A 27,902-nucleotide genomic window follows, 5' to 3' on the forward strand; every position below is an offset into this window, starting at 1 on the left:
GAGAGACAGCTGTTCTTTTGTTTACTTAACTAAAACTACTTGGTTGGAGTTGAGGAAGGATTGTCTTCATGGTTCAAAGGAACCAACGTTGACTGTTAGACAGGACCGTTTGTACACCTACCATCCATCACAACCTCCACCTCCAAGCATTAAGGTTCCCCAGAACTGTCTTTTGTGTCTATAGACCAGCTGCATGTGGACTTAATTGTCAAATGTAATATTGGGCTTTATGACACAATGTCGATCATATTGTATATTATGTATCCTGCTGGACTACAGTCTAAACCAATATGACATCTTTAATGTGTATTGTGTATATAAATAGACGTTTGTGTTGTGGTTCCTACACCTGCTGTATACACCAATACATATGATCTGTGTTGTGGGCTTGAAACAAAAGATGGTGCAGGTGTGATGTCATCGGGGTAGAGGAAATATGTTTCATTCAGTATTTTTCAGAATTTTGGACCCTATTTTCCAGTGTAATTCCATAGGTCTATATCCAGTTCTCCTTTCAATTTTCTCAAAAAAACCCCCAAAAAACTAACAGTCCCTGTTCTAAAAGTAGGGATCAATTTATTAAAATAAATCTCAGGTGAGCTCTGATGTCACAGTGAAATATCTAGCCATGACTTCAGGACTTGAATGGAAAATAATACAAGAAGTTTATGATATGATTTAAAGGTCGGTTTGAGGATTGCTGTGACTCTATAATGAAACCCTTGAGTTGGATCACCCAAATCAACAAACTGAAAGGAGCTCCAGAATCTCAGGTGCTTTGAAAACCTTACAGCAGGTAGTTGGTTTAAACAGTACACAGATTATCATATATTCATTTTTAATAGTTGTTAAATCTATCATATGTCAATTTTAAATATGAATTTTTGTCCCAGATTTAATTTTTAAAAAGTAAAATCCATTTCAAATCAGAAAATGTCATGATATAAGTTAAATCATATTCAAAGTAAACTTTGTGCAGTCAGGCTCTTTATGTGGTTGCACACGTGTGCATATGAAAGAGAAAAGAGATAGAGAGCAAGTGCACATACACAACTGTTTATTTTGTCTGTCCGACAAAGCCTGCCAAGTTAAAACCAAATCTACACACTTGGGGGAAAGAGTCCTCGCTGGAGAAGTATGAGGGTAAAGTCACTCTAGGAGGATCTGCAGCAGTGGCTCCGTTGTGTAGGTCTGTGTGCAGGCCTGGTCAACTGCCTTATTTTTTTTCCTACCCGCATTCTGACCTGTCCCTACTGTGCCTCTGATTGGCTCTGATGCTGATATTCTTACCCTAACCATCTCACTCCTTATGCCTAGGCATAGGCACCCCATTAGATAGCCATCTAATGGGGGGCGCCAACATAATGAGCAAATTTCACTATGCGCCAGATCGTAGCCTCTGCTCAGTCAGTACTACACTTCCAGCCGTTCGTTCATATCTAAGCTTATTTGCTAGTTACCTGTTGCTTGTACTCAGTCTGAACTTTATTCTCTTTTCCTTGCAGGTCCGTCTGCTCTGCCCTCTGGCCCCTGTCTCCTGGACCTCCCCTGTCTCCTGGACCTCGCCTCATCTTATCTGCTCCATTCTCCCAACCTGGACCCACAAAGCTCCATACTCCACCTTCGAGATCCCCGCCTGGCTCTGCTGTGAACCATTCCCTGGGTCTCACCTGGCTAACTTAACCCTGCCATTCTGAAAATAAAACATTGTTTCACTCCAACCGTGTCTTTGGCCTGTCTGTGTTCACACTATGGTTCACCTGCTTAGCAACCATGTGACAGATTATATTCATGTATTTCTTATTTTACCAGTCCGTCAGTCCATTTCTCTCATTTTCACCAGCCTTCTTGACACTACTGCAACCTCTACAACCTGCTGGCAGGTGAGTGCACAACCAGGATCACTTTATAGCTTATAGACATTTATGTTCATTTATGTTCATGCTGCTGTGTTATTATTTTAAAGTATGAAACTATTTCAAATTATTATACCTAATGTTGTGTATTGCTGTGATGCTTCTTTACTTTATTAAAATATAACTTTCATGTTTTCTGCATTTAAATGAGGGATAAGGAATATTCAGTGTGAATATGGAGTGATCTAATTTCCATCCATCTGTGTTTGTGAATGAATGTTTTGATTGTAGGGAATGGTCTCACCTCGGCCCCAGGCTTCATGGAGATAACCAGTGAATGGGCTTTACTGGGCTACAGACTCTCCACCTGTAACACCTAACAAGCTCAGATGCTGCCATTACTTCTAGAAATCTAGAGATAGTTAGCAGCATCTTTGTTTCTTGTCATTTAGACTGCTGTAATTCCTTATAAGTTGGTCTTAGTCAGTCTTCCATATCCCGAATGCAACTTATTTAAAATGCTGCTGCTCCTCCGTCACTCCTGTGTTGGCCTTTCTTCACTAGTTTCCTGTTCAGCATAGAATTAATGACAACATCTCACTGTTTCTCCTTATATTTCTGACTTTTAAACCTTCCAACTGCTCTGGGTCTTTGAAGTCTTCTGATACACTGTGATATTAGTATGTTATATGGGCTGCTAGGTGATACTGCTACATCAGTGTTGTTTGTTCTTACACAGCTGATTTTTTACATTGGTGACAGTGGTGTCATGGACACAAGTACCACAAGACTTTGCCTTAACTTATCTACTTCCTCAATAATACCCCTGTTGCCACTGTTCTGTGGAACAAATGTATGAGAGAGCAGTTTACAGACATGTAAAACATAAACATTCTGTGTAAGAAAAAACATAAGCAGCCATTATTGATATTATGAAAAATATGAATATTTTCTCTACAAGCGACAAATGAAAATCTCCTTCCAATGAGCTTACTACCAAACAGCATCCATATGTTGATTTCTGTTTAAAAAGTAAAACAAGACAAGAGACTTATAAAGTAAAATTTTACTCAAAACTATTTTTGTTTTCTGTACTTCTTGTGACTCAACAATCAGCAAATCTAGAGCTTTTGACAGTTCCTGTTTCAAGTTATTACCGCAGATTGTATCTATTTTTAGCATATTTGTGTGAGAAACTGAACCCAACAAGAGTTTCATCATATACTATACATGCGTTGTAGCTTGTGCTTCAGAGCTGACCCTTTAGAAAATAGTTGGCATCCTTAAGAGCGATGGAGGCAAATTATGCAAATGTTGACTCAAGAACTTCAACAAAACAGACAGGTAAAAATGTTGCACAAAGATCTCAATTATCATCTGTTCTTTTGTTGTATCATTGACTGTATTCACTGTTTCTCTGTTCAGGTCTGGGGAGCTCACAGAGGAGATTTCATGGAGGTGTTGTTTTCGTTCTGGGGCTGCTGAGTGTTTTCCTGCTGGCTGGACTCATCGGCCTCGGTGTCCACTGTGAGTCTGTTTCACATTCAGAAGTTTAAGTCAGACTGAATTTAGGAGGAACATTCTACAGCAAGATGTCTATTTTTCTTTTTCATTTATGTTGTACTGCTCTGCTTATTCTCTGCCAAACTCTGCAGGTAGAGGTCTGGATGAACATGAGCATCACCTCAACTTTCTCCTTGGTGCCATATTTTAAACCATGTTTGAATGCTGGTGTAGGTCATATCTGTCATGTCTTTGATCTCTGGACACCTGCATGGACTTGTTTCAATGGTGTTTCATAAAACTACATTAATAACAGGGAAAATATTCTCCCATGTATCTGTATGTAAACGCCATTCTGCAGGTGAAAAAAATATACCTTTAAGGTTACTATGTGAGACAATACTTCAAATCTAAAAACATTCAGTTTGCTTGTAAAATTGTACTGGCACGGATACATGTCACACTTTATTTTTATTTTTTTTACTAGGGTTAAATGTTAGTGAACCTGTTGTGAGAAAACATCAGGGTGGCATAGTATTTACAACATGCGCTGTCTGTGCTGGGCTGCTCAGTGTCAAACACCAGGACTGCTTTTATGGCGTAGTCAAGGCTGGATGAAATCTGGAAAAAACTTGCTTAAAATAACTTCTTGAGATCTGGATCCTTTGCTCTGTAAAGTTCTGCTCTGTTCAGTCTGGTTTTGTTTTGTTCCATTTTGCTGTGCCTGCACACCTTTATTACAGAGACTTTCTTCCATTCATTCTGGTTGTTTTGTCCTACATTTGGGTTCACCTGCTCCACTACTCCTGATAGCTATTTGCTTTAAAATGATACTGGAAGCTGTAATTACTGAAAATGTACATTTTAATGTTTTGGAAAAGTATTTGAGATAAGTGACTGAATAAACATAAATTTGACCTGTCTTTTGATTTATTTCAGACCACAGTGTGCGCAGTTCAGCTGAAGATATCTCCGTTATCATAGACAACCTGACTGAGCGTCTCCAGGACAGTAATAACAAGTTTTGTTCCGTGTCTGAAGAGAGAGACCTGCTGCTTGCCAACCTCACTGAAATAACTAAAGAGATGGAAAAGCTTCAGAGTTTGTCTGTACACAGTGAGTGACATCCATGGCTATACAGTACTGCACACACATTGTAGAAGAGAACCTACAGAGAATGCTATGCTGAAAATAGAAGACTGATTGATTGATTGATTTATTGACTGGGACAGTGTGCAGTTTGAAACATTAAAGATGCAGTGCACCAGAGTTAGCTTGAAGCTAATTTGCATCTGTAGTCCCTGACAAAAAACATACAACAGCACAACAATAAACAATGTTTCTGACAAATATTACTCCAAAAAAAAAGTGTTTGACTTTTTTCCTGCTATGTTATTGTCCACAGGACAACACTGGGTGTCAGCATGGAAGGTTACAAAGTTTTACAAACCTATATTGTCTCAAAATAATCACAGTGTGTTGGCACATAACCAAAAACTACAGAGGCGTGTTTATGACTGTGTTAAGATTGACAGTCATGATTCTCATTCTCGTTAACTACTGGGCGATGAAGCAGCCTGATAAAGGAGATTGAGATTCGAAATGGGGAGAAGAAGACTGTGCGACAATCAGAGCTTTGGTGACAACTACAGACAACTGGATCAGTCTTTCGTGTGATGCTTCGATGCAGTCGATCTGTGAGAAAATCCTTAGCATTGACATAGAATGAGTTTTGAAATAAAACTTTTGTATGAAAAACGTTTAAAATTTAAACTACTAGTGCAGTGCCCCTTCAAAACATGCCTACTGAGAACAGGCCGATTGCTTATTATTTCTCTATAACCATATATATGTATCAAGTGACAAATGTATTAATTAATATGATAAGGAACTAATAACTTAAATGGTTTAAATCCAGACAGAAACTTCAATGAGACTAAACTGAGGCTGAATCATAGAAGCAGCTTAATTCTGCTGCCAATCAAACGTGTCTGTGCTCCTATTGGCTAGTTTTGCTGCCTCTGCTTGTTTTTTTCCCCTGTGTACGCTTGTTCTTCTCTCTTGGGCAGTTTAAGTGAGTGGGGAACATGCGCTTGTCCCCCTCAGCAAGAGCCCAGAAGCCCCACCCTGCTGTGATGTGAAGGTGTTTATATGAAACAGTTCCCGCTGCACTCAGACATGGAGTTGAGCAGCTCACTGTTCGCTTGTTTATTCAAAGTTTATTAATATCAAACATGTCGCATGTCCAAATTGCACCTAAGGCGATCGGATGAACGGTTCTTGAGATATGCGAAGGACATACATACATACAGACAGATTCCTTGCTTTTTAGTTAGATGAACTGTAGTGCCCATTCAAAACATATCTGAGACATCCAGCACTAAGTCTTAAATGTACATGCCAAGTTTCGTTCACAGTTCAATAATAGAGCTTAAGTTCCTTAAACTTTTTCCAAGTCATTATCACTACAGATGTAATCCCATCTCCGACCACAATGTGGGTTACAATGACAGGGCACTGTCTCCAACGAGTTTTATTTTCTACATCTTCCTCTTTACAAATATAATGCTGAACTTCCTTTAACCTTAGCTGATGAGTCTGCTGATGTTGCAGAGTTGCAGTACAAGACAGGAACAATTCATCATGATCTATGTAAAATAGACACACATACACAGTGTAATCATAATTTTAATAACATTTCCCTCCTGTTTGTACTCTTAAAAAATACAAAAATACAATAGTATAAAAATTTCTTGTAAGTAGAGGAAAAGAAAAATACCATTAATTCAAACGAGAAAACCACAAATGATTCAAATGAGTATATATGAATGATTCAAATGAATAACATAATAAATGATTACATAGTTGCATGATTCTCTTGACAACAGATGTGGGAGCAAAAAAACCTGTCAGGCAGTTCTTTATCATTCTTTTCATTTTCGTTTTCAAATTCTCCTTACGACCCCGCTGCCCCAGCGGCCATTAATCAGTGTCAATGAGTGTTTTGATCACATTTGTATGCTTAATCACATGTCACAATTTTAGAGACATCAATTCTGACAATAGCCATTGTATATGAACATTTCTTATGTATTCTAAAAAAACAAAAAAACAAAACTTGTCCTCAGTCGGGCTGATCGACTCATTGGACCCGATGTGTGGACCTTTCCCTGCCTGAGGTCCTTCTCCCTGATATGTGAAAGAAATAGAAAACCTATAAATGTATATACAACATACTGTCAGTCTTTTTCTCTTAAGCATACATTACATCAGAACACTATAACTTCCCTTCAGATTTTCTATAAGTTCGTCATTATGCTGTGGAATAAAGACTAAACAGGTGTCTCATCTCCAGCAAGTGTCACATCTCCAATGTGTTCATAGATGGACTCCTCTCTTGCTTCAAGCTGAACATACTCTCCGTAGATCTCTTCATCTCCGTGTCTAACCCCGACATGTCCTCCGACCACAACATGTCTCTCGTAATCGTTATCTGTGGAGACAGGCTGATACAATAGCTGTTGCCACGTTAGTGTAGTAGTAATCAATTTTTGCATTAATTCTCTCAGACATGGAATGCAACAACAAGTAACTAGAAAGGCAAGCATGATTCCCACAGACAATATTATGGCTTTAAAGGTGTTTTCCCATTTCCTAAACATGTCCTCCAGCCACCCAGTGAAAGGATCTGTGATACCTGAATTCTCCGCAGTACCACCACGTATCTGAACATTCATATTCGTGATTGGTAACCAGGTCATCAGTAATCCCATTGCGATTCTTACTCACTGCAACTGTAGTGCCACAACCTGTCAGATCTCCCATTTCTTGTCCTCCATTCAATCCGCGTGTTCTGGACAGGCAGATATAATTCCCCTTGTATGGCATAAACCATGGTGGAACAACCTTAGTGGAGACAGCTGGAAACAGATACTTGAGAGTGGTACAGTTATTTCTAGGAGAGTCAGTTTTATGTAGACTGAGCATACACTTGAATCCTTGAAGATCATTGTGAGGATTAAGTGGAAAAGGAACTGTTCCCAATGATGGTCTTGCAGCTGCACAAACTATGCAATCAGTTGCTAGTCCGGAACCCTTAGTGGTGAAAGAAATCCATTGTAACCATAGCTGTTTCTTACTCCAGGCGAGCAAAGCTCTTCCTCCTGGAGTCTGATGAACTGGTACACGGTTTAACTCTACAAATGTGTAATCTTCAGCAGTTGTCGTTGACTTGTTTATATTGTTTATTACTTATCTGTAGGTATTGGTGCTCGTTTACAGTGTGTCAGGTGTAGCCACGTCGTTCTCTCAGCTATGCGCACTGCTGTGGGTGTTGCGAGTAGCACTTGGAATGGGCCTTCCCACCTTGGAGAGCTCCAGTTCTTCCTTTTGAGCATTTTGGTGAAAACCCAATCTCCTGGCTTCACAGGTGTCATTTGGTCAGGGACTGGCTCTGTGGGTGAGAGGACTGTAGACATAGTCTCTTTGTTTTTCAACATCCTGCTCATATAATCTACAATCGTTTCTGTTAATTCTGTGTCATCTCCCTTTAAGTTAATCAAAGGTACTCTGTAGGGTCTACCATATAGGATTTCAAAAGGTGATTGTCCTGTATCGTTAGGCTGTATGTGAAGGCTTAACATTACTGCTGGCAAACAGGTTATCCATCCTTTCCCTGTGTCTTCCATGGCTTTCCTGAGTTTAGCCTTGATCGTACCATTTGCTCTTTCCACTAATCCTGCTGACTGTGGATGATAAGAACAATGATATTTCATTTTGATGGAAAATGATTCACTGAGTTTAGCAATTACATCATTTCTGAAATGAGGTCCATTATCACTATATATAATTTCTAGAAACCCAAATCTCGGTGCAATATGTGTTACTAGAGCTTTCGCTACTGTTATTGCATCACTTCTTACTGTTGAAATGACTTCAATCAATTTTGAATATAAGTCTATGATTACTAAGCGGTATTTTTTGTTTTCACATTTATTCAATTCAATGAAATCCATGCATACTGTGTGAAATGGGATTTGTGCATTGGGTATCCTGCCTGACCTTGGTTTCAATTTACCTTGAACATTCTGTTTTCCACACACTACACATGATGCACAAAATTTTTTTGCATAATTTTGGAATCCATAGGTTGTATATATTTTGTTTATTAGTTCATACATACCTCCAGTTGATGTATGGGTCAACCTATTCATCAATACTGCTGCAAATCGAAATAAATTCTTTGGAAGAATGTACTTTCCCACTAGTCATTTCCATAATTCATTTTCAGATAATTTCACCCCTTTCTCTGCCCAAAACTGTCTCTTTGAGTCGGGTGAGCTATGTTTTATGTCTTTTAAAATGTCATGATCAATGTGTGAAATTTGCTCAGCTGTGTATATGTCTTGGTATTCTTGTCTAGCAGCAACTGCTTTCGCTTCCTCATCCGCCTTCCTGTGAGATTAAGTCATCTCCTGAAGTGTGAGCAGCACACTTACATACTTCTATCTGCAGTGGCAATTGTACAGCTTCTAATAAGGCTGAAATCAAATCAGTGTGTAAAATTGGCTTTCCAGTGGATATAATCATACCTCTATTTTTCCACTGTTGTGCGAAAATATGTAAGGTGTTAAGAGCATATGCACTATCAGTATAGACAGTTACTCTCTTTCCTGCTCCTAACTTGCATGCTTCAATTAGTGCAATCAGCTCTGCTGCTTGAGCTGAGAAATGGGGTGCAAGTGCTTTTGATCACAGTACTTTGTCTATAGTTACCACTGCATAACCACTACTATTTGTTCCGTCCGGATTCTTTTTGCATGACTCATCTACAAACATCACTACGTCTGGGTTTTGTAACGCCACATCAGTTAGATCTGCTCTAGGTAATACTTTTTTCGTTGTTTCAGCCACACAATCATGTTTGGTGCCTTCTGTTTCGTTCGGTAGTAGATTTGCCAGATTTAGAGTTGTACACCTGTCAATAGTTAGATGAGGCTGAGAGAGTAGAATGGTCATGCAGTTAAGATGTCGAGCTGGGGACATGAAAGCTAATTTTGTCTGTGTTAGTAGAGCATCTACAGCGTGTGACACTTTCAGTGTTAATGGGTGAAATAAGACAATTGTGGCTGAACTTTGTATTGCTAGGGTTTCTGCTTGTACAGCTTGCAAACACTGCAGCATTGCTCTAGCTATTGGATCTAGTTTAGATGAATAATATGCCACAGGTCTAAGTTTCCCTCTGAAAGGCTGGGTTAACACACTGGTCATAAACCCACCTCTAGCATCACATGTTTGCACAAAAGGTTTCTTATAATCTGGAAGTGCCAGGACTGGTGAACTCACAAACAGTTGTTTTATTTGCACAAATGCATGTTCTCCCTCTGGAGTCCATGATAACATCATTGGCTGCCATGGGTTGGTCATAGATAAGCATTTGAAGTGGGTGTGTTACTTCAGCATAGTTTGCAATCCACGCTCTTCAGAAGTTAGTCATCCCTAGAAATGACATCATTTGTTTTTTTGTCTGTGGTTTGGGTGCTTGTATTGCTGTTTTCATATTTTCGTCTAGGTGTTTGCCTTCAAAAAAGATATTAAAACCTAAATATTTCACTGTCTTTTTCCATAATTGTAATTTGTTCTTGCTTACTTTATGGCCCTGTTCTGCCAAATATTTTAATAGCGCAATAGTATCAATTTTACAATCCTGTTCATTTCCTGATGAGAGTAAAATGTCATCAACATATAATAACAGCTGGCTCCCTCTTGGGGAAGTGAATTGTGCTAAGTTGGATGACATTGCCATTGAAAAGATGGTTGGGCTTTCACAATATCCTTGTGGGAGTCTTGTGAATGTATACTTTTTACCCCTGTATTGAAATGCAAACCAAAATTGATCTTCCATATGGAGCAGAACAGAGAAAAATGCATTAGCTAAATCTATCACTGTTAAGTATTTAGCTTTTGGATTACATTCATTTAACAGCGTGTGTGGGTCTGGAACGAGGAGAGCATGTGGTATTACTGCTTTATTTACTGCCTGTAAATCCTGTACCATCATCCATCCTGTTGATGGGGCTGCCTTTTTTACGGGGAACAGGGGGCTATTGCATGCTGCATCTGGGCACTCCCTGATAACTCCTACACTTTGTAGATCTTGTATTATCGGTGCAATCCCCTCTTCCGCCTCTAGTTTAAGTGGATACTGTCTCTGATATGGCCTGTAAGAGCCTTTTGGAGTTATTTTAACTGGTTGTATTCCTTTAATAAGTCCTACATCAGCTGATCCTTTGGACCACAACTTTTGAGGTACACTGTTTAGGTCTAACTCTTCTTCGTCAGTGTCACGGGTTCACCATCTTAGTGACTATTTTTCATGTTGTTCACCTGCCTGATCTCTAACTCTCCTGTCATTGCAGATCCTACCACACCCATCTGCCCTGCAATCACCTCATTCCCCTCACCTGAGTTTCCACACCCATCTCCTCACCTGGATTCCATTAGGCTCATCAGTCATTCCTTATATATACTGGTCCATATTCACATGCTCCTTGTCTGATTGTTCGCCTAGCTTTCCAGCATTTCTATATCTACCTGTTCGCTCGCCTGTTACCTGAGATCCTGCCTGTTTCCCCGTCTTGAGATTTGCATAGTCCTTTGGAGTTGTCTGCCTGATCTGCCTGTCTGCCTGGTTTGTGACCCCTGCTTGGTTTTTTTTTTTTTTGGACTGATTAAAGAATATTGGACTCTGCTCCTGTCTCTGAGGATGTGCTTTTGGGTTCTGAGGTTCTGAGTCGTTACAGTCAGTTAGATTGAATCAGGCAGTGGTAAAGTCTAGGCTGGTTTCTCCACTGAGGTGAACCACAGGTGAACACCGTTTGTGTTACCCAGTTCAGGTGGGTACAGTACACATTTAATTTGGGTGCGAATAACACTCTCTCTCTCACCTCCTGCCACTCACAGTTTGATCTCTCTATTTTTGAAACAAACTCGCCTAAATCTTTCCACTGCATCTCTAGGGTTTGTAAACAGGAAATGTGCGGTGTCAGGCTTCCTCAATAGTTTTGCCTTTGCTTTTCGGAGGCTCACCGCGCAAGCACAGTTTCCTTTTTGGTCCCAATACAGTTTGGTGATAGTCATTTTGCAGCTGGATTCTTTAAAGAACTTTTCATGATATTCTCTGTCTTGTTCATTTTGATGTCGAAAGTACATTGTGCAATGTAACTCTTCGGGTGTGTGCACTTCAATATTTTTTATTTCAGCTGGAGGAATGCGGTCTTTTACCAATTTCATTAGCTCCTGAGTTATACTTCCTGGCCCAGTTTGAACTAAATCCAAACTGTACCAGTAATTTAACGTCAGTCCTTCGCACACAAATGTTTCTGTGTCATCCTCTTCATCACTGTCGGTTGTTTTTAGGTTAACTCGGCAGGCTTTAGTACCAGAGCCATTTTGATCTGGTACTACAGCTATCCCTAATTTCGTCATCAAATCTCTTCCTAAGAGCTTAACGGGACACATTTGTGATATTACCACTGAGGCATATATGTTTTTGTTTGTTTTGGGATCTTTTTATTTTAGAGGTTCAGTTAATGGTTCAATAGTCACATGTCCTGTGGCTGATCTAACCCTTAAACCGCCGTTTGGTTTTAGGGGAAAATCTTTCCCTGTTTAATTACGTCGCACAACTGTTCGGCAAGCTCCAGAATCACATAAGAATGTTATTGATTTACCGCGTACTTTTAATACTATCTATGGTTTAGTCCCTTCCTGTGATAGTAAAATTTCAGCTGTTTGTAACGACAGGATTTCATCTACCTCTGTCTCCCTATCTGCTAATGTGTGTGTGTGTGTGTGTGTGTGTGTGTCGGTGTTCCGGAGCCAGTCATACAGAGTGGTTTCTTTCCTGTTCTTCTTGTCTGGGTTTCGCTCCTCTGCTCCCTCCTTTCCCCCGTCCTCCTCCTCTCTCGCCTCCTAATTTCTTTGGAGCTCTGCAGTCTTGTGCATACTGTCAAGGTTTGCCACAATTACATTTATATTTTTCATTTAGCAGATGCTTTTATCCAAAGCGACGTACATATGAGACTGATACAACACAAGCAAGGATCTAGTCAGGAGACAACAACACAAGTAAGTGCCATAAAGCTTAAGTTTGGGCCCGATAGGACGTAGATGCCAACAGGCAGTGCAACAAGGCAATGATCAGAGTGCATAGAAGTATGTTTTTTTGTTGTTGTTGTTTTGGGGTTTTTTTGTTTTGGGTTTTGTTTTTTTTCTATCCTAGTGTCATCATTATCATGCAAGAATGTATCTACAACCTTTCTTTTCTTTTTCTTTGCTTCAATCATTTCTTCTGCATGGGTTGCATAATCAATGGTTCTCTGCAACCCTGCATTTTTCCAGGCAATCAGATGTTTGGCCACAAATTGGTTGATTTCTGGTCTAAATCCAATCATTTTTTAATTGCATACTGTATGGACTATGTCAGTTTCTCATTCATGTGTACAGTATGTAAGTAACCGTATACTGTACCACTTCGTGTCCTCCAAAGAAACTGAGGATCTTGTGAATGCGTCTCTCCTTTCCGTGGTGTGATGTCAACCTTCGTGAAGGGGTTGTGGGGTGAGAAGGCAGGAGGTGGAGCAGTCAGCAGTGGAGGAGGAGGAGGAGGTGGTCAAGGTTCGGGGTAAGGCGGAGGATCCAGACAGAACCAACATGGCACGTAGCTGTCATCATTCTGCCAGTCTTGTTGTCTAGCAACCCTTTCTTCTTTCTTTTCTGAAAACCAGTTCATCTGGCTCTTGCTTCTGTCAGCCATGACTTGGCCTGTAGCAGACCTTCTTTCTTTGACTTCCCCTTTTTCCCTTTCGTTCCTTCTGAAATTGCCTTTACTAATTCTTCGCAAGCTTCTACGTCTAGTTTTCCTACACAGTCATACTTTTCCTGCCATATCTTGAGATATTTAACAGTATCAGGATGGAGTAGTTTCATGCGTTTGGCGTCTCTACCATATTTCTCTGCTTGTGGTTTTTTACAGCTACAACAGTTACCCATTGTAGAGGTCTCTTTTTTTTCTCTTTTCTTTTTTTCTCTTTTTTTGTATGTGGTAAGGCTATTTAATTTCCTTGTTTTCCCCTTAACAGCCAACCAGTTTGTATGGAGTTCACCTGAGCAACTGGTCTGATCAGTGAAATTGTGTTCTTGTAAGGCCTTTCTCAGGTCCGTTGCCTTTTGAGGACCTAACACTGAGTGCCAAAATGTTAAAAGAATTTCTTCGTAATGACCATTAAACAATAGAGACTGGAACTGAAGTATCAAAATTCAGTAGAATGTATTTTCTTGTACAAGAATGAGCGTTTCAGGATGAGATTACAAAGAAAAGATAACTTGTCTCACCCTGTCTCCAACGAATTTTATTTTCTACATCTTCCTCTTTACAAAAATAATACTGAACTTCCTTCAACTTTATCTGATGAGTCTGCTGATGTTGCAGTACAATACAGGAACAATTCATCATGATCTATGTAAAATAGTAACACACATACACAGTGCATTCATAACTTTTATAACAACCTAAAACCATTAAGACATACTTTAATGAGTAAATGAATATGCTAGAAAAGAAGGCATCAAACATGTCTGTATAAAATTCTTGTATTATCATTTTTGAAATATCATAAAAAATATAACCATATAATGTAACATTAAAAAGGAATTGATTCATTTAAAACATCTGTAGCAATCTCTCCCTCAGTGTGTGGAAAGTTTTGGCTTTTGGCCTTGCGGTTGACAGATGTGTGTGTTTGTGCAGATAGTGTTCTACCTGACCGGAGTTCCTGTTGTTTCTGAGTCTCACGTTTTACCTGCAAGACTTGTGTTTTAATGCTGTTGTTCATCGTTTGTGATGAGAAAACATTGGAGAAATAAAAAGTTTGTGCCCTGGTTTTAGCCTCTCCTGCCGGCTGCTGACAGCGCTGTCAGCTGGAGAGTCACTCACACTGGACGGTAGAGGAGGAGACGCAGAGGAATTGGTACACGTCAGTTTAGCCGACTTCACTGTATTTAACATCGGAGCTGAGAGCACCAGAACTCAGGGCAGGAAACACAGTCACTCTGCATCACACTACTGCTGTCCTCTGATTCCATCATCAGCCAATGAGGAAACTCTGACACTCAGTCGGCCGACCAGTGGTGTAACTTCATCACTCACTCACTCACTCACTCACTCACTCAACCGTGGTTATATAGGGCTGGTCTGTGGCTGGTCCAGCCAAACCCTGTGACAGAGAGACAGTGTCATCTTCTGCAGTACATGTACAGCAGCCAGTGCTACACAGCTGTCCTTTTAGAAAATACCATAGTTGCTTTTCAACAATTGAAGAAATCTATGTTGATACCAAACATTCAACAATTCAGACAGGTAAGAATATTCAGTCAGACAGAGAGGCTGACAGACTGAGCTGTGAATAGTATGTTTTAATTGTATGATTGATTGGATTCACTGGTCTTTTCTCTGTTCAGGTCCGAAGACTTCAGAGAGGAGATTTCATGGAGCTGTTCTTGTCTTTCTGGGGCTGCTGAGTGTTTTCCTGCTGGCTGGATTCATCAGCCTCGGCGTCTACTGTGAGTCTGGTTAACATTCAGAAGTTTAAGTCAGACTGAACTCATGATTATAGGAGCTGATTATTCTACTCTGAAAGATGTCCTGACTTTGTTCTGGTTTGCGTTGGTCTTAATTACTATTTGAATTTGTTAAGGTGTCATAAAAATACAACATTGATTACAATATACACATTTTTAAATAGATGAGATAAAAAGATTTTCCTGAGGAATGTGACTTTTTTTCAAATATTTTAACAACAATTCACATCTTAGAGAGAAGTGACAATTCTTTTCTCTCTAAGATGTGAATTGAGTGATTGTACAATTTCTATTTTGTCATTGTTCACTGTAAATGTACATTACCATAAATTTATTTGTTTATTATTTGTTTGTTTAATAAGTTTGTTGGCAAACTAATGAATGAAGGAATGCTCCATAGTACTGTGGTAATAATAGAAAATGACCTACTGTGTGTCAGAGTTGCACCAGAGATAGAGAGAGAGATATTTAATAGACTGATTTAAAATCATCAGCGTCAGCTGTCGTCATGGGGCAAAATTAGGAAACAATTTGACTTGTGTTGATATTGTGTAATATTACATGATGTGAATTTATAAGGTATTTGCTGTTTCACAGACATGTCATGACATTTCAAAGACATGCCTCATTCAGGGTTGACAGGCTTGTCCGGGACAAGTGGGTTGAGTGGAAGAGAAATTTAGATGCTCCACTGGACAAGTTAGTCATTTAAAAAACGTGTCTCCACGTTATGTGCAGTGTTTCCACTACCATTGCCTTATCCCCCGCACCTCCCGAAAGAAACAAATATAAACAAATGTAACGTATACTCGCAGCTGAGCGCGCATAAATGCCGTTTAGCCACCTCTCAAATTCAGAAATAGCATTTATGCAAACTTTAATGACTTTACAACTGTTAGCTCAGACTGGCTTCCTACTGCAGCTTGTTACTGTTAACATTGACCAACAAAGCACCATGAGCTCCTGCTACGCAGGTGTTCAAAACAAACGAACCCTCCGCGTTGAAGCTAGCAGGCAGACTGGAGCTGCTTTCATGAGACAGACGAATGAATCAGAGTTCAGAAGATCATATATGACATTAACATGTGCGGCATCAAATAATAATGTCAGACAAAAGACAACAAAGTAAGTAGTTAGAAAAGCTCTTCAATGAAACAGAAGTTTTTTAAATTGACATTAATGTTGTTTTAACTGTCCAGTTTATCTGGTGTTGCTTTACTCCTGGGACACACTAGATGCGTGAGCAGCGCGTGTACGTCGCGGAACTTCTTGCTTTTCGTGTCGGCGCCCATGTTAACAGGTTAGAGCAGCCACACTGCCCGTGTGAGACGCATGAGGCTGCTGCGTCGCTTCATCTAGAGATTTGAGGTCTCGCCTATTTTCTCCGAGTGATGCGTGCGGTTCTCAGCAGAAATAGAGCAGACACGCTTCCAGTGTGGACGCTGCAAGAGTGAGAGACGCAACAGTTCAGCAACGCACACGCACTGCTGAGGTTCACGCATCCAGTGTGTTCCAGACGTTACCCCTGAATTCCACCAGGCATGTGTGCGCTGCGTTCCGGCTCCGATGCAGAGAAGCATTTCAGAAGCGGCTCTCCGCTCCGCTGCACTGAAGATAGGTGTCTCATCTATACTTTACGGAGGCCGCGTCAAGCAGCACAGAGCAGATCGAGCTGGGCAGGAAGTCAGACACAGAAACAGCATTCAGCATTCGGTCAGTTTTCAAAATAAAACACCCCGTGCAGACTCCTGGTCGTATATATCAACAATAAACGCAATTAAAACAGATGAATAAAGAAACCATTTAACTACATAGCCTACTTAACCATAGCAGAAGCACAAAAATCAAGGAAAATGACCAAATCAATGAAAGCTGAGCAAGTTAACAAAATTGGGCAGTTTAGTTGCCCTGCTACTGCAGTAATTACGGTAGCCTTAAGGGACTTTATCAGCTTTGACTAAGCTGCTGTAATTACTGTAATAGGAGTGCAACTGACTTGTAACAGTGGAAGGCTTCCGCACAGCGAAGACGCTCCGCTTCTGACACGCTCCCGGTGGAATAGGGCGCTGTGCAGAGAACGGAGCAAAACCGCGTCGGAGCCGGAACGTGGCGCACATGCGCCCGGTGGAATCCTGGGGTTACAGTAATGTTAATGTAACGCTAGCTTGATAGTTTGGAGAACTTGACTGCTTATGCATTCCCACCATGTGTAGTTTGTCCACAATTACCGTAATTAACACCACACCAGTTAAAGTTGTGCTTCATGCTCTGTCAGATTTTTAAAAGGAAGTTTTTTATATTTCCAGAGTGAGTGAAGGAATCAGGAGAGAGGAGACAGAAGTGAGGAAGCAGGATGTAAAGTTAAAGGTGTTGAAAGAAAAATGAGGAGAAAATAAAGAACTGATTCAAGAAGGAAGAAGGTGCAACTGTTTCAAGATGTAAAGAAAAAGGAGAGAGAAAGAAAGAGAAAGAGAAACACATATAAGCAGCCCAGGCGTCAGGTGATGGAGAGACTTGAACACATTCAAAGCAGGAGGCAGAAAAAACTAGTAAGGTCTAGATCAGGGGTCTCAAACTCAAATTACCTGGGGGCCGCTGGAGGCAGAGTCTGGGTGAGGCTGGGCCGCATCAGGTATTCCACAAAAAAGGCGACGACTACCGGGTTGTTCATTACCCGCCGTGCTTTTGTTGTTGTAAATGTCGTCATAGAAACAAGTGAAACAAATGGCATCACAAAGAAATATCCTAATGTTTATTGTGCAAGGCATTTACTATGGAGTAAAATGTTTTGAGGAATAAATCTCTTTCTGCAAATGATTCAGTACACCATTATCCCATGGTTTGCACCTCCATGGCTGCAAACCATGAGATGCAGCCATGGAGGTGTTATTCATTGGCTTTTATTTTCTGAAATATGCACATACATTATTATCTGCCAGACTTATAAAGAAGCAGATACACCTGGTTCTGTTTTTTTAATGTCACACACTGTGGAATCACATGAACGAGCCTCATTTGCTGTCACAGTGAGCCAAAAATGGATGTAAAGGTCTTTATACCTCCGTTTGTACGTCAACAGTTGTGTCCGTTCCGCTCATCAGACCTCAGTGAGAATTACGCACAGGCTCTCCAACAGCTGATCATTACGCACGGCTGCTGTGGATATTTGAAACGACTTTACCCCTAATTCATCACATTTTTCTGCAAACCGTCACCACTGTAAAGTGTCAGTCATCATTATTAAACATCAGAAGAATGATAAATGATTTATTGATAGAGCTCGTGTTGAAACGGACTTTACAAAGTGCTTCAAAACAAAATGAAGTGATCGTTAACAGAGAGATGATGCTGAAATAAACAGAATGATGCTTTAATGAGGTTTAATAATTCACCTTTGAATTTTACTGAAAGCTGTGTAGCAAAAATAACGACATAATCTAGCGTGAGGTGCGCAAATTCTCAGCGCACATTCTTCCTGTATAAATAGCATAGTTGTTGTGAAACAGCCATATACCCCTGTGATTGGCAGGTTCGTTCAGCTCAAGTACAAGATTAAACCCTGCTATAAAAGGACTCACAGATCTTTAATACAGGTAACGTTACTAACACCACACAACAGCTCTATTAACATGATGTTTTCCTAAGCCGTTAAAAGGTTGTTGACCTCAGTAACTGTTGTAAACACAGCACTAAAACTAACAGATAGTTTCAGTTATTAGTCAACAAAATGCTGATTCATTGTTCATCAGACTGATTCATCTATCAGTCAAACTGTTGTCTTTAGGTTTGAGCAAATTAATTCTTCATAAGTCAGTTTTGTTATTTTGTTATAATTTCAAAAACTGATCTGTATTCAGGACCATATACACCGTGTGAGAATCCAGATTTGTTTTTAAGATCAAGACTGATCGGTCCATCTATCCATCCATAAAGCCTCCATTTATTTATGTGTTGTAAATAAATATTGTTAATATTTAAAAATTAGGTAAATAAATATTGTTGATGTTTATTTACCTAATTTTTGTGCACTTGTTTCATTTCAAGGAGGGAAGTAATGGCTTCAATAAAATTCATAAATTGAATTATTCATATGTTGACACTGTTTGCTGTCAACTGTTTGTTCATCTGAATTCTGCATTCTGCATTTGCAAACAAAATGAAAAAAGTAAATTATAGCCATTTTTACCTTGACAAGTGACTTTTGTGCAACTGAAAGGTAAATTTACTTGTCCGATGGACAAGTGCCTCAGGAGGTTAATGTCAAGCCCTGCCTCATTGAAATGACTAAAAAGCAGAGGCTTCAGAATTTGTCAAGACAGAGTGGGTCAAGGCAGGCAGGACTCAATTTTCATGAAAAAGGTAATGCAGTCAAGGCTGACTCACCTTGGTATTTTCATGGCCAGAGGGAGTAGAAAGAACCCATTATCATAAACTATCATGTACATTATAGGTAGGTTGGTTTCAGAGGTTGGTGACAGTCGTGGCTAATCACATTCACATTCACCCTTTTTGTCCAATTTAAAAGCAGGACTCTCCCTGACATGATGCAGTGTTTTCTAGGAGATAACCTCAACTCATACTCTTACCCAGGATGGTTTTCATCAGACTGTCTAATGTTTCTACAAAAAGCAGCGTATGCCATCATTTGAAATATACTATATCTGCATAAAAGTCTACACATAAGGGCTTTAAGTTGAATTTCTGGATATTGAAAATAAGATGGTCAACATGATGCACCGTTTGACTTAAAATCACAATCACCCACACACTATCCACATTTGCAGTTACAAATCCTACTGTAACGCATATAAATAAAACTAAAATTAAAAACATCATTACTATACTGTAGATTGTATTATCTTGTTTTCTTTTCTTTGATTATTATTATTTTTTACATTTAGTTCTTTTTATTTAGATGCAGCTGTTTTCACATGCAAAAAGAAATACTGGGAACAATAAAATTGCCTTTTCAATTCTACTTTCCATTAATTGGCAATTATCATAATGATGTTTTGCAATCCACAAAATGCGGATTTTATTTTTTCGGTCATATCATTATAAATTTTAACCATCAGTGCTATGTGAACAATTATCATTCTATTTCACTTCATCATGCTGGTCAAAGCAGCCCCATGTCTATTTGCCCAGATTTTGCCCAACTCATTTAAATGAAGAGTATAAAGAATAAACCAAGGATCACTATAATTAGTCTCTGATGCTATTTCACTTGTGCTCGCGTCATCCGCCTGCTGCTCTGACTCCAGGGCGGCTGCTGTGTCTCCTTCCCTTTCCTCTCCAGCACAGCTAGCCTCTCCCACTCCACTTATCTTCAGGCTGGGTCTCTCCTCCTCCCTGACGCAGCTACTTCCATCTCCAGACTCAGCTGCTTCCGTCAGGACATGTTGTGTTAGATTTTAAACAAGCTAATAATTGGATGTTAAAGTTAAAGCTAGGTGGTAGCTTCAATAACTTCGTTTCGCACAGTCTATGTCTGCCTTAACCAAACTACCTATAAGCCTAATCATACTAAATCAGACATGGCGAGTCCAGCCACGTCTGAATCCTAAAGTTGAAGAGACTTCTTTGAGAACCTGGAATCAGTGTTGGGGTATATGACTGAAGAGTTGGTGCCTGGCTTTGCAACTCAGCTGAAAGAGAAGCTGCACGACTACAGGAAGGGGACAAAACCCTTTGACAGCAACTTGAACATGCTTTAGCCAGAGCAGAAGCGCACATTGAGCCGCAAGCTCAATGTAATGCACCAGATGAGGGTGCTAGTGAGCCTCCAGAAGAAGGAGGGAAAGCTGAGTTGAAGGGAAAGAGCGAAAGGCTAGAACAATTCCTCCGAGAATGTAATCATGAGCTTGCCACAACAATAGATCGACTTGACAGGCCTGATAACCTCCTTAAGTGGGAAGTAGAGGAAATAAAAGAACTGAAAGCTAAGGTCGCAGTCTATGCCAAATTTAGAGAAGCTGACCAAAAGTACATACGAGACATACAATAGCAACCACAGATAGCCAGGGACAGAGCTAAGGTGTCCCATCAGCAACCTGAAACCAAAGAGGAAGAATTGGTAGATGTTAGAGGAGAACTACAACATTCTTTTGAATTAGGTCAAAACCAACAAGAGCCTTTTAATGAAGCTTTCCATGAGGAAAGGAAAGAGGTAAGACCCCCTAGGGGCGTTCAAGGAGGCTTGTCCTCACCACTGCTCAGTGGTGCATGAAGCCACCTGTGTGGCCCATAGAGCAAGCGCACTAGTGACTTACGCCGGCCGGGCCGGCTACTTCTGGTTTAGCCCTCTGGCTAACTTGAATGGGGATAAAACAATTCAATTGTGTAGCTCTTCTAGACTTTCAAAATGTGATTGGACCGAACGGATCAAATTATGAGAGTGAAACCAGTCATTTCACAGGGGTTGCAACGCTCAAAAAATGTATCCACTGATTTACAAACGTCTCTCTCACAATGTTAGTCGATGGAAAAAATCTTTTTGGGCCAGTGTGCATCATGTGATGTTGCAATTACCCGGTTTGGCCACTATGTCAAATTTACTTCAAAGCCCAGCACTCTTCCTGTATCCAGTTCTCTTTATACATCCATGGGAGCTACCCGCTTAAGTTTGCCCAGTGTTTTCCCTCCTGTGTTCTCAGCCTGCTTTTCCCTCCACTCTTCCCTCCTCACCTGCCTGCATCATCTTCATTAGTCCTGCCCTTTTCCCAGAATTTTCCCAGCCTATCAGCTTCTTTTACGTTCTTCTGTTTCATCTCCTCAGTCCCCTCACTCAAGTTTCTCTGCCCATCTGCCCACCTGCACCTCATCTCCTCATTATTTCAGTTAGTATTTCAGTTCTGTGTTTCAGTTCAGTCTTGTTGGATCCTTTGTTCTGTTAAGTTCTGCTCTGTTCAGTCTGGTTTTGTTCTGCTGTATTAAAGAGACTTCTTTCAGTGTATTCTGGTTGTTTTGTCCTGCATTTGGGTCCACCTGCTCCGCTACTCCTGACAGCTATTTGCGTTAAAATGATACTGGAAGCTGTAATTACTAAAAATGTACATTTTAAAAGTTTTAAAATGGTATTTGAGATAAGTGACTGAATAAACATAAATGTGACATGTCTTTTGGTTTATTTCAGACTCCGTTATCATGAACAACCTGACTGAGCGTCTCCAGGACAGTAATAACAACCTTTCTTCCATGTCTGAAGAGAGAGACCTGCTGCTTGCCAACCTCACTGAAATAACTAAAGAGATGGAAAAGCTTCAGAGTTTGTCTGTACACAGTGAGTGACATCTGTGGCTATACAGTACTGCCCAGCACTGTTCCTGTATCCAGATCTCTTTATACATCCATGGGAGCTACCAGCTTGAGTTTGCCCAGTGTGTTTCCTCCTGTATTCTCAGCCTGCTTTTCCCTCCACTCTTCCCTCCTCACCTGCCTGCATCATCTTCATTAGTCCTGTCCTTTTCCCAGTGTTTTCCCAGCCGATCAGCTTCTTTTCCGTTCTTCTGTTTCATCTCCTCATTCCCCTCACCCATCTGCCCATCTGCCCATCTGCACCTCATCTCCTCGTTATTTCAGTTAGTATTTCAGTCCTGTGTTTCAGTTCAGTCTTGTTGGATCCTTTGTTCTGTAAAGTTCTGCTCTGTTCAGTCTGGTTTTGTTTTGTTCCATTTTGCTGTGCCTGCACACCTGTATCCTTCTTAAAGAGACTTCTTTCAGTTCGGTCTGGCTGTTTTGTCCTGCATTTGGGTCCACCTGCTCCGCTACTCCTGACAGCTATTTGCTTTAAAATGATACTGGAAGCTGTAATTACTGAAAATGTACATTTTAAAAGTTTTAAAATGGTATTTGAGATAAGTGACTACATATACATAAATGTGACATGTCTTTTGATTTCAGACTCCGTTATCATAAACAACCTGACTGAGCGTCTCCAGGACAGTAATAACAAGCTTTCTTCCATGTCTGAAGAGAGAGACCTGCTGCTTGCCAACCTCACTGAAATAACTAAAGAGATGGAAAAGCTTCAGAGTTTGCCTGTACAGAGTGAGTGACATCTGTGGCTATACAGTACTGCATACACATTGTAGAAGAGCACCTACAGAGAATACTATGCTGAAAATAGAAGATGATGTGGGAATCTGTCCTTTTAATTATACAAATGATCTTCAATCAACAATCAATGTTGTAACTTGTTGATTGTAACTGTAAAAAACTTTGTGGATTCGTTCTTGTATTTACTCATCTTCAAACATTTTAAAATTTTTGTCATCAGGAAATTCCAAACACCGTCAACATTTAGCATGTTAGCATTCTAACCAATAATATCATGCTAACATACTAAATGTGACTTTTGTAACACGCTACAGTAAATTTAGCGTGTTACAATGCAAAATGTGGTAACACTTGATATGACGCCCATGATTATAATACATTATAAACATACTTGTAATGCAGTGTAATCTGCTTATAGCACTGTATAATTATAGTTCAAAGCACTCATAAATATTCATAATGCTTTATAAGAATAATCATAACACATTATGATGTATTCTATAATGACTTATAAGACTAAGTATCATAATACTTCATAATTGCTGATCACTCACTGACCTTTTTTTTTCATAGTGATCATAGTGTATTATAATTCTCATAGTTGTAATGCATTATAAAATGATTATAATGTCTCAATAACCACTGTTATGATGCATTAAAATGTGATTGTAAGTTACTCTAAGTGGTTATTGTTTGCTTGTTAAGTCAAGTAAAGAAAATATCATTAAATCTATGCAAAAACACTCAGGACCCTATTTTAACGATCTAAGCGCACGGTCTGAAGGTTTTAATTGCTGAAAGTATGGAAACCTGAACACTGTAATCTCAAAAATGTTAAAGATTATTTGTTAAATATTGTCCAAAAATTAAATCATTAATTTTAATCATATAAAAAATCATCATACACAGTTGTCAGGACTTGATCAGCTCTCCCAGGTGCTGATCCTGCTGCTGGCAGCGGCTAAGAGCTGTGCACCATTCTTTCCTTCTTTAGATTAATCATTGTTTTCACTTAATTTATTTCCCCATGTGTTCCTCATGTCCTCATGTATTGATGGGCAGGAAATCCATGTCTGATTCGTTGTTGAAATCCGTTTGCTGGGTCTTGACACACACCGTCAACCTGACAGGTTTGTTTAAATACCTCCGTGTATTGCCAAGATATGGTCAAATAATTAGACAATTTCGTCCGTCATTACTGCAATTAATTAATTCTGATAAATATTAGGACTAACCATTATGACATGTATTTTTTAAAATATGTTAATGTACACAACAATATTCTTTCACAATATAATCCTTTCTGTGATCTTTGCATGTTTGTGCGCTGCTGTGTGTCTGTGTGTGTACATGCGTTGTTCACCTGCCTATGTAGGCATATTACTGTCTTGATAATGCGCCTTAAAAATAACAGTGAAATACTGCACCATCAACCTCAGACCAGGTTTTTGTTGCTCAATAACGAAATCGATTTCCGCTGCCTCAATATAGCAATGCACCAACAATGCGCCCGACCACACCTCATTTTAAGACCAACACGCCCATGGGCGCTGAGATGGGCACAAGTGGTAGTGCTATTTAAACTACGTGGGTGCTTAAACTAGCAAAGACTTTGTATCGGGTGTAAGATAGGGCCCAAAATGTTGTAAAATTAATTTGTTCAAAGAGTCATAACACACAATGAAGTGAGTACTCCCGTTTGACAATGAACAACTGAATGATGGACATTTACAATTCACTAATGTAAGTGAGAAATACTGCCTACACTCATAATTTGAAAATTAGCTATATTGGCTCAAAAAAACAAGTAACTTTAACTTTAACTAAAATATATTACATAGAATAATATTGCTGTATTGTTTGTTTATATTTCATAAGTATTATATTTAGACTTGGTCCTCAAAATGAGTTGAAGTGAATGAGGAGCCTGACACCTGGGAGGAATGGTGGTGTTGACAGCAGATGACAGGGACAGTAGTGGACACTAGCTTATTAGTAGATGACTTTAGACAGAGGTAAGACTGCTGATTTTTGACAAGTTCTACTAAAGTGAAATATCCCTTTTAAAGGCTGAGACTTACCAAGTGTTAACACCAGTGCTATTTTTTTTAAGGAGTCACTTTTGTTGATCAAACGTTTACATAAAAGTAAAGTATACAGCTACAGGTAAAGTAGAATTGTTTCAGGTATTGTCTATCATTTGAGTCAATTTAGTGAGTTCTTTGGGGAAACATTACATTAGTCAAATGTAAATGTCCATCATTCAGTTGTTCATCATCAAAAAGTTGTGTCACATTGGAGTACTCAATTTCTGTTATGACACTTGTGTTCTTGCATAGATTTAATGACCACTTATAATGACTTATAACCAGCGTGTAATGTATTATATCTGCCCATACCTCGAGAATTTCATTACTTCACTTAAAACACCCAATGACCACCTAGAGTAACTTATAATCACATTTTAATGCATTATAACAGTGATTATATTGTTTTACAACTATGAGAATTATAAAACACTATGACCCTTGCAAAAAATGTCAGCGTGTGACCAGCAATGAAGTATTATGATACTTGGCCTTATAAGTCATTATAAAATGCTTTATAATGTGTTATGATTATTGTTATAAAGCATTATGAATATTTATGAGTGCTTACAACATAATTATACAGCTATAAGCAGATTATAATGCATTATAAATATGTTTATAATACATTATAAACATGGGTGTCAAAGAAGTGTTACTCAAATAGTTATGTGTATCACATGTAATTAACTTTGTTCAACCCTGAAAATTGCCACTAAAATGATCTTGAAACAAATGTTTCCACATCACTCTGAGGTAATTCATCACTTGACCAGGATTAGCTTCCAAACTGCTTGTGATGTCATAAATCATGCTGGTAAACTCAGATTTAAGGTGAGAAGGTGAGCACAGAGAGACTTTCCCCTTCAGATGATGAATGTGAAAACAAACTGCACATACATCATTCAGCACAGTAAAGCACAGACAGTACAGTTAGTACAGTAGACGTCTAGAAAAGTTTTACTTTTTAACCAAATATACAAAAGATCTGACTTCAAAGTGAACATAAAGTGGCTTGTATATCATTAGTTATATCATAAGTTCAAGCACCTTATTTGATCCGAGTCATCAGGACATAAGTAGTGAAGTATCCCACTTCAGTATCTCGGAGTTAACTACTTATTTAACTATTTGTGTTTTAAGACAGCATCCCCAAATGTTAAGGTGGCTTTCAGGTTGTCATATTTTTGGTCTGTAGCCAAAAATCACATAACAAATGATGCTGATTGAAAACTAGTTTTTATGGAAGATCAATATGCTGTGTATCAATATGTTGTGTACAATAAGAAAACTATGATTATAGTGGGAAGGTTAACATTTTTTCTTACATTTAATAGATATAATCTAAGGAAATAGCTAAGATATTTTTATTTTATTAAAAACAAAGAATTACTGATTTACAATATACTTTTATTGAAGAAGGATGCTTTCTCTTCCACTGGTCCAACGTTACTCAGAAGTACTTCAGACAATCTCTGGTTGTTTTATTCAAAACAAAGCACTCACAAGTCCAGTTTTAGAGACCTGCACCTGACTTGACCTGTTAATGTAACATGAAACCTGACCTATAATCAACAGACTACACACTCAGTTAACACACTTTATTTGTTACTTTCACATGACCAAAAAACAAGTCAGGTTAGCCTTAACTAGGATAAACAGATGTTTGCTTAATAGCACAAAGATCACTGGTTTAACTGTAGGCTGATTTAAAGTTTTATAAAAGGATTAAAGGATTGATGATTTTTTTGAGCTACCTGGTGCAAGACTCTGACTCAAATGTAATGGTAGTGGTGGTATTACATGAATTTTTGTTGATTCAAATTTTACTTTCATCTGGTGGTGTGAAAGCTGAGCTTTGTGAGATCCTTGTATGATGATTTAAAACATGTTGTGATTGGAGACACAAAGCTTTTGCCACTCGCTTTGGAAAAACTGCTGAGAATGGTTTCAAAGCATTTTATACATTCAAAGGGAGGCATCTGCTGGCCAAACCTTGGTATTGAGCTCATGATCAAACTGTGAATCAAACTAGCTGTCAAAGAAAGTGAGCGCAGTTATTTTTGAGATTTTTATGAACCCATATGTGTTTATTTCTGTGGTGTCATCCAGTATTAGTATCCCACCTCAAAATCTGACATGGAGACACAGAAAGAATGAGCTAAAATCAACAGTTTGTTCCATTATCTTCAAATAAAAACTGATGTCATCAAAATAATTTGAAAGATGCAATAATCACAAAAATTGTATTCATACCACAGAACTGCAGCTAAAAATCAGCACCAGAAATGCTCCATAGTTGGTAGAATATCAACAAGTCAACTCTAGTCACATGTTATGTTGTTTTAACCCTCATACTTTGGAAACAGACAGACTTGATTCTTGTCTAATTTCTAATGTTGTGTGTTACAGAGAAAACTTGTCCTGCAGGATGGAGGATGTTCAGACGTTCCTGTTATCTCCGCTCAAATGAGTCTGGTTCCTGGTTCACAGGCAGACAGGACTGCAGAGAGAAAGGAGCAGATCTGGTGGTTATAGACAGCACTGAAGAACAGGTACAGACTGTTTGTTTCTATGCTTGTAAAGAAACTATGCCTAATTGCAATCTTCCTGTACCTTTAAAAAAGCTAAAATACTTACTTATTAATTAAGTAATTAATTGATTTATATGGATCATTGGTGTTCAACACCTTGACAACAATAATTCAAATGATTTGAATGAACTTGTGCTGCTCTGTAGCATGTTTTGCTGGTATTC

General features: G+C 39.1%; 2 protein-coding genes across 3 annotated transcripts in view; one reads left to right on the top strand and one right to left on the bottom strand.

Annotated features, from left to right (window-relative positions):
* Window positions 1-1,380: 1,380 nt before the first annotated feature.
* Window positions 1,381-27,902, top strand: part of LOC121906576 (C-type lectin domain family 10 member A-like) — a 29,492-nt gene continuing 2,970 nt past the window's right edge. The window contains exons 1-8 of the mRNA XM_042425497.1: window positions 1,381-1,410; window positions 1,506-1,647; window positions 2,148-2,225; window positions 3,282-3,383; window positions 4,299-4,475; window positions 22,135-22,281; window positions 22,902-23,048; window positions 27,557-27,699. Coding sequence (XP_042281431.1) covers window positions 1,381-1,410; window positions 1,506-1,647; window positions 2,148-2,225; window positions 3,282-3,383; window positions 4,299-4,475; window positions 22,135-22,281; window positions 22,902-23,048; window positions 27,557-27,699 — 966 coding nt within the window. The remainder of the gene's footprint in view (window positions 1,411-1,505; window positions 1,648-2,147; window positions 2,226-3,281; window positions 3,384-4,298; window positions 4,476-22,134; window positions 22,282-22,901; window positions 23,049-27,556; window positions 27,700-27,902) is intronic.
* Window positions 6,070-13,013, bottom strand: LOC121906607. Of its 2 annotated transcripts, none has more exons than XR_006098686.1 (2): window positions 6,644-12,457; window positions 6,070-6,544 (listed from the first exon to the last, which is right to left on the bottom strand). XR_006098686.1 is itself a non-coding variant. In XM_042425535.1 (2 exons), the coding sequence occupies exon 2, from the start codon at window positions 8,570-8,572 to the stop codon at window positions 7,607-7,609; it is 966 nt and encodes a 321-aa protein (XP_042281469.1). In that variant the 5' UTR covers window positions 8,573-12,366; window positions 12,891-13,013; the 3' UTR covers window positions 6,070-7,606. The 2 variants fall into 2 exon arrangements, 1 of the variants encoding a protein (XP_042281469.1); XM_042425535.1 differs by adding an exon at window positions 12,891-13,013 and having other exon boundaries at window positions 6,070-12,366.

Source organism: Thunnus maccoyii, chromosome 11 (genome assembly GCF_910596095.1).
Source record: "Thunnus maccoyii chromosome 11, fThuMac1.1, whole genome shotgun sequence".
Classification (NCBI taxonomy): Eukaryota; Metazoa; Chordata; class Actinopteri; order Scombriformes; family Scombridae; genus Thunnus; species Thunnus maccoyii.

Bases quoted from the DNA above. Each gene is read 5' to 3' on its own strand.
- LOC121906607 (XM_042425535.1), bottom strand. From the start codon at position 8,572: ATGAATAGGTTGACCCATACATCAACTGGAGGTATGTATGAACTAATA.